Source organism: Diuraphis noxia, unplaced genomic scaffold (assembly GCF_037042655.1).
Source record: "Diuraphis noxia isolate RWA-SAM2 unplaced genomic scaffold, SU_Dnox_SAM2 contig0004, whole genome shotgun sequence".
In the NCBI taxonomy this organism is placed as follows: Eukaryota; Metazoa; Arthropoda; class Insecta; order Hemiptera; family Aphididae; genus Diuraphis; species Diuraphis noxia.
The window spans coordinates 32114817-32122787 of NW_028301714.1; the positions used below are offsets into that span (position 1 = coordinate 32114817).

Below are 7971 nucleotides of genomic sequence, written 5' to 3' on the forward strand. Positions count from 1 at the left end.
TTTTTATTTTTATTTCTTTCTATAAATGTCAATATAATAATTTTTTTATTACATCATTATGCTTGGAAATTCAATACAAGAGACTTCCTAATTAGCTATAATAGCAGTTGAGAAATATTAATATCCATGAGTATGATTGTTTTATAAATATTTAAAGTTAAAATGTATCAAAATCTCAAAATTTTTATAATTAGTTTGTATGCTCCGTGCCACAAAAGAATACATACTGGTTTTTGAGGTCATATTTCTTACACCGTGTGGCAACTAATAAGAGTATATATTAACTGATGCATAATAATGAACAAAAATTGGTCAGCGACTGTATGCATTCTCTCATGCCACGGACTTGAAGTAAAAAAATTATGAAATGTTCAATTTTTATGGTTAAAAGTATTTCATACTGTAATCAAAAAAATCTAAAAGATATATTAACACAGTCTTTTTTTTTATAGATATTTTAAGTTCAAAGTTTGACGAAATTACATATGACAACCAAGAATAACAATTTTAGTTGTTTTATTGTAATTTAAAATTGTTGCTTCGTGGGTACTTAAAACTTTTAGATTTCATTATTGTATTTTATACACAAAGCAACATTTCTAGATTTAACTTTTTTGACAAAAATGAATTTATCCTATTGTAGTACTAATGCCCAATAGTAAAATAAATTACTTTATTTATGAAGTATATTAATATTTTAAGTTGATAGACTGATGATGATTATTATTAGGAGGATCCCCCCGGCGCAACATGGCCATTGGGTGTGGGGTGGCACGGTAGACGTTATTTTTGTGTATTTGTTTGTTGAGTTTTAAATTGGTAGGGCTGTAATACGTATTTGTGTATGTCTGACAAGGATTTTATGTAACTAAAAATCTTGGGTGGTCATCCATCTGGAAGCTAGCAACTGTGACCGGTACGCACCCTCAGTGCTTTTTCACAGATTGAGTGTATGACCGCGCCTCAACTTTTAAACTGTCTTTGCTCAGAATATGGAATAATTTTTTTTTTACAATGATATATATTGAATTCAAATTTTAACATACTCATTACAGTGATTATACACCTAACGTAGAGCAGAGTGTTATCCACATACTTACTTTTTTTCTTCTCATTCCGAAGTAAATAAACAATATTATCTTATTCTGATACTCTGATATTATACCTACTAAAAATTTATATTTTAGCATTTATGTTCAAGCAATAATGTTATTAATACTAGTGATTAAAGCACAAAAAAATGTATTACCTGCTCAATGTGTTTCTAAATAATTTAATAAATATTATTATCTTTTTGATCTTTCACATGGTATAGTTCTTAACCTGTACAAAATTCTAGGATGTTTTATTTTTTTAAATAGTCAATAGATTTTTTTCTTCAACCATTAAGATTTAGTATTCAATTTAATGTTTTCTCTCTTAGACTTATACATGACATTGATCAAATATATTCTCATAAAAATGAATTTTTGTGATTTTTAACTGATCTTTGAATAAAATTACCTATTGCTAAAATTATATAGGATAATATTTTAGAGAGTTTGACATTTCAGTTTCAAATTTTATTATTATTTGACTATTCTTGGCCTTAAAAATAAAAAATCATATGTTTCTATACAATATTTTGATAAATTGATATGTTATATTCCCAAAAAATATTATTCTCTTTAATTTTGTTGTGTGTTTCTCTAAGATAACTCAAAAAACATAAAAATAACGGTTTGTGTCAGTATTTAGTCTATATTAGTGTGGGCCAGAGTGAGGAAACAAATGTTGAAATATTTTCAAAGGTATAATTATTAGTTTATATTGCAAGAGAGACAAAGATAATAAATGTTGACTTTACAGTTGACACAATGTATATAAATATATTTTTTATAGTACAATAATATAAAAATTTGTTTGAATAACCATACAGTAGAACCTCGATTAACCATCAGTCATGGAACTAGAGCTAAGCTGCTAGTCTGCTAAGGTTCATTGACTAAAGACCTTTTAATGGTGTCATAAACTCATGTGTGCAATATAGACATAACATTATACTTATATACTCAAAAAAAGTGATGAGTTACATAATTGAAAATAAGTATCAAGATACAAGTTGTGGATACATCTACCTAGCACTCCAAAAGTACAGATGACCGAAGCGCCCCGAGAGAACACAACAAGTTTCTGACGAAAACTGGTCGCTGACGTGTAACGATCTCATTATGAATAGACTATAGATGTCAAATTACATCATTCACCAATTACAGATACAATCAAAATTGTTGAAAGATACTAAATACTTTGTTTTTTACCTTTAGATAGATGATACCATATTTAAGTTATATTTTCTAGTAATTAAAACTATTGTAAGCTACAATTATTTATAGCTTATTAATTTATTATTTCTCTATATTATTATTTGTTAACTTAGTTTAGTTTTTAGTTATATACTTATACATTAATATTCAAAATATATTAATTTATTTATAATATCTGCGTTGTAGAGATGAGTGACAATAAAATACTGTAGTTAAAAATTAAAATTCCAGATTACGTAAACAACTATCTATATATAAACACAAATTATACACCAGGCATGTTGAATATGCGGCCCTCGACTCATTATTCATAGACCGTGGTGAGCAATGTTAATGAATAATTTGAAAAAAAAATTATAGGTACAATTTCCTTTTCATATTAAAAATATTTTAATGAAAAGTATAAAAGTATACTTAATGTTACGTTTCTGTCTTATCTTCTGATTAACTGTAATTGAATAAGTGTTTACAATATTGTAAGTAATGAATAAAATTAAAAATTTGTTAAAAAATGTCTATTTGATTCATTTTTTTGTGCGACAACATGGTAAATTATTCAATATATTTGGCGTAGTTAACACTGAGTTTGATACAGTGGCGCTTATGTACTGGTGGGGCGATTACCTATGAAAGTGGGTGGGTGGGTTTTAGGTGGTTAGGTGGGGTAAGGATATGATTGTGAAGTATAAAAATAATTCATATAAGAAGAAATCAAATATAAATATTCCCGAGTATCAAAAACCCATGTGAATATGCAATTTTGTCAAGTGTCTCTGGGTAGGGTAGGTAGTAATTTTTGTACTTTGTTCCACCTATAAAAATTGAGTTTTGACGCCATTGGTTAGGTTAGGTTAGGCTGTTACACCAGTATTATATTGAATGATTAAATGGCTTTATTTTTTTGTTTGTTACAAATTCAATAATAATTAATATTGTATACTCTGCAAAGTTCTGATCTTATTAAAACTTGTTTCATGAATAATTTTATGATTCTATCAATCAGCTATCAAAATAACTAGGTAAATTGAAAAATATTTGTATTAATTCTTAATACTTTTGTTAAATTAAAAATAAAAATAGATCTTACCTCATATATCTATAGCTATCTATTAAGAATTATATGTTTGACTTAAATCAGTGGCATTCTCAGTAATTTCTATTAAGAAGATATATTAAATTAAAAAATTATTATCATTTTTAGTTTATAAATACAAAATTCAATCAACGAATGTCATGTCAAAAGATAAAAATTTATTCAAGATATAACTAACTATACAAGTATCATAAATATTATAAATTATACTCTAGGTATAGCTAAATAAACAAAGTACAACTTTATTTTTGTATTATACAATATTTCAACCTTTATTAATAGACAGTTTAAATAATATAATTTCAAAAAACAAGTAAAAATAAACCTTGAACACATAATAATTATTTAAAATATAATTATGAATAACAAAATAAAATTTTAAAATTGTTTATACAATGTAATATTTACAACAAAAGTTAAGGTTTTAACTTTTTACTATATATTTATTATATAATTTATTACCATTGATTAAACTTACATAAAAATGTTTATCAATGATATTACTTTTATTATTAATTATGAATGTTTAAAATTGGCTATAAGATCACAGATTTAAAATTAAATTAAGTTTATATTAATTCATATAACACAACAATATTAGCCATTATAATTGATCAATTAACTGTTGATAGAAGTTCATCAAATTAATAATTAAATCAAAATTATTTAAACATTTCAGAATTAAAATATTTATAGATCAATAAGGTACACAAATTGTATTTAAACTCTATCAATTTATTAATAGATATATTTCATCTTTAATGAATACACAATTAGAAAATAATGTAAAATTACTATTGTATGATTGGTTTTAGATGGTAAATATAATATAATCTATTTAAAATTTTGGTTATAGACAAAATTAATAAACAATAAGAATAATGAAAAAAATATGATAAGTTAAGCTAAACATTAAAACTAAAAAAAAAATATTAATTTTATAAGTATTGGGCACCAACAATTGAAGAGATTCATATTAATTGTTGTGTAATAATTGTGTTCGGAACAATGTCCATAAATTAGTAATACCTTGTAAATAGTTTAAATCAATTTTACCATCAGCTGGAGTTACATGTGCAAAATCTATAAGTGATACTCTTAACAAAGGACAAGTGTCTTCATCATTTTTTAATGTCTCTGCATCATATGCTAACAGAACCGAACTAGAATAAAAATGGTAATGTTTTTGAGTTTGGAAGTATCGTCTTATGTGATCCAATTGTGTTGTAAAGCTTTGAACTAGTTTTTCTAAACCTAGATATCCACTGTTCAAGTTTAAAAATGTCTCGAACACTGAAATATTTCATTTAATTTAGTAGAATATAAAATTATTATTAGTTAAATTAGTTATAAAGATGATACCAGAGATAACTTTTCCTGGATCTAAACTTTTGCCAAATTCTTTATCATATTTCTGTGGCTGTACCAAATTGGAATTTAATAAATCGTACACTTGAAAACCTGGTATACAAAAACTCCATTGTTCTTTACATTTAGTATATTTTGCCTAAAAAATTTTTTTAAACATAAATAAAAGTGACTTTCAATTAAATAAAGTTATAATGATTGTGTGATATGAAATGTTGTATTATTGCTATGTATGTAATTTTAAATTTAAAAAAACATATGTATTACTAAAGAAACTGGTTTCAGTACATACACATTTTGATTCAATTGATCATTTAACAGTCCACTGTAAGTTTTTGTGATGATCTTATTTCCCATTTGAATTAATTTTTATACAAACTGGGTTGAGGTGTTTTACTGTATGTCTACCAAGCTAAACAGCATTGTCTACACTGAGCATAACATTAATGTGTCTATATTATGGCATAGAGTATACAGCTAACAGTTTTTAATTTTGGAAATATAAATAATTATTAAACATTTTATCTTGATTTATCTAACAAATTAGATACTAACATAATTTATATTGAATTTGAAAGGTGATGGGTCACAATTTTTCAGAAAAATATATTCAGGTACTAAGACACAAATTGTATAGCTTTTATTTCTATAAAAATAATATAACAAGTTTGCTGGTGTATAATGGCCCCAAAAATATAACTTTCTATTACACAATATATATGAATTTAGGCAATTACCATGCGTTAAGATAAAAATTCATATTAATAAATAACTTAATACAACATTTTAAATTTAGACAACACTAATGACCAAGAAGCTACACATAAACAAATAACAGACTTAAAAATAAATAAATGTTTGGATACTTAATAAACAAAGAATAATTATTAATAAATAAAAGCTCATACATGCATTTGTAGATTCATTGAATATATGTATATCTAAATATTTATCATATACATACATACCTATATATGTGGTATATATTTGTAGTGTATTGATTTACACTTTTGATGTAACAAATTGTTATCAAGCAAACTTTTGATATACTGAAATTTTTACTTAATCCCTAAAAATTTGTTATATAGCGAATTGACTGTAAGTAATCACTGTTTAAGAATGCATGGTGTAAATATTATAAAAAAAATTTTTTTATTTAATATAGGTCATTGAGTGACATATAATTATGGTTACCTGTCTTTCTAAGGTAATATTAAATAAGGTTTCTACAGTATTTCTACAATTATTTAAGAAAAAAAAAAATTTTTTTTATTGTTTTAGTATCAACTACAAGACTATTTTATTAGCTTACAATAATTAAACAGTTGGACTTAAGCAACATTAAAATCTAAATAACACATAACTATTCAATGTACGATATTCATAGAAGCCAGAATAGAATATCAAATTCCAAATTTCAGATAACCAATAAAAAGCAATAGGACCGTATGCGATATGCAGATACTGAAAAAAATAATTAATTTCCTAAAAAATTGAATAATACAACTTAATATAATGTAAATATCATGCAATGTATCTAAATTTATTTTTATGAGTTCATTATGTGCATAATTGAATGGGTAAAAACATTGCATTAGAATCAAAAGAGAGATAATAATTCTACAATGTTAAAATTTTAATGTCACCTGCCTTTAGAACTAACTCAAGATGCGACTGATACCAGTTGATACATTTTTATTTTGTATTTAAAAATTTTTTTTTTACTTTTTGCTTAAAGTACTAATTTCATTAATTTAAATAAAACATAAGTCAATTTACATTTTCATCATTTTTTTTTTTTTCTGAACAACCTGGTTCCCATGTCTGTGAACCAATTTTTACATCCATCACACATGGTTTTTTCATGCCTGTGGTAATATCATCCAAAACAATGAATGTCATATCTATGCAATAAAATAAATTAAATTTAGTTGTATTGCAAAAACTAAGAAAATAAATATCATACATTAAAGTTTACATGAATCTACCAACCTATAGAATTTATTTGAACAGTAACAGTACCATAATATAATGGAACTAGTTTTCTGAGATTTATAAGGCTTTCATTTTTTATTAATTCTTCATAAAAGCGTACTTCATTCTTTCCTTTGGTACCACCTTCTACTGATTTTAATATGTAACCTTCCTTATGTTTCAATAAACCTATATAGAAAAGCAAATAAACAGCTTGTTGTGCACAAACAGTTATTTTATAATATTATACAAACCCAACAATGGTTTTTCTTTAGTAAATTTATGACCTCCAACTTGATTGTCGTATGGAAGTAGATCATCTGAATCCAACCACTTAGCCATGACTATTACTATGAAATAAAAATTAAAAAATAATATTTTTATGTCCATCAAAATTAAAAGGTGTATGAAATAATACAAACCTTGTGAGAAGTTGCTGACGGCCTTGTGTTTTCAGTTAACATTAATTAATGACAGAACTTCAGTTACTCTAAATGATGACCATATAAGTAATAATTGATTGTTATTTTAATATTTTAGGCTATTTACATTTTTCGAAAAGTAATTACCGAAGAAACCAATTGAATTTTGTAAATTTAAAAAAATTCGAATTTTGTTTTGGTACTCAAAACACAATTTTCTATCGCGTATGTGTTGAATACTTTGATATATATTAAATTTGATTGTTAAACTTTACAATCACACGGAATGATTAAAATGACCACATAAAGACAAGGCGTCCAATTATATTAAATTGTTGCTTCAGAGTTTAAACATGATTCGCAAGAAGGAACAAGAAAACACAGACACCAGACACTAAAAGATGACTAGATGAGACATAATAGACATATGTTTCGCGAGTGATAACTATTAACTAATCAGTAATCTACTATCGCAATCGTCATTCGATAAGATGTTTGGATCAAAAACGTAGTCGACGCGCCATCTGTATACACACAGTAGCAAAAACTTATGGTAATGATTGGTGCATGGTGCATGTAAGGAATGGTAATTGGTAACAAAGTCCATTTTGAAAAAAGTTGAACACAAAGTCGGGATTCATTTTTTTTATTGTCAGGCAATAATTTCGAAAATATAAAATATAATCTATTAAAATTTCATTTAAAATTTCTTTATTGTATAGGTATACCTAGTTAATTCATAAGTATAATTAATATTCAAATGTAATTACGAATGAATGTTATTAATAAGTAGGGAGCTGGATAATGA

At 25.2% G+C, this 7971-nt stretch overlaps 1 protein-coding gene across 2 annotated transcripts; it reads right to left on the bottom strand.

Annotated features, from left to right (window-relative positions):
• Positions 1-3921: 3921 nt before the first annotated feature.
• Positions 3922-7605, bottom strand: LOC107169643 (uncharacterized). 2 transcript variants are annotated; one of them, XM_089227479.1, is made up of 7 exons: positions 7311-7605; positions 7164-7231; positions 6996-7091; positions 6760-6930; positions 6547-6671; positions 4762-4906; positions 3922-4692 (listed from the first exon to the last, which is right to left on the bottom strand). In XM_089227479.1, the coding sequence occupies exons 3-7, from the start codon at positions 7081-7083 to the stop codon at positions 4376-4378; spliced, it is 846 nt and encodes a 281-aa protein (XP_089083605.1). In that variant the 5' UTR covers positions 7084-7091; positions 7164-7231; positions 7311-7605; the 3' UTR covers positions 3922-4375. The 2 variants fall into 2 exon arrangements, with proteins under 2 accessions (XP_089083605.1, XP_089083604.1); XM_089227478.1 differs by having other exon boundaries at positions 7291-7605.
• Positions 7606-7971: the final 366 nt, after the last annotated feature.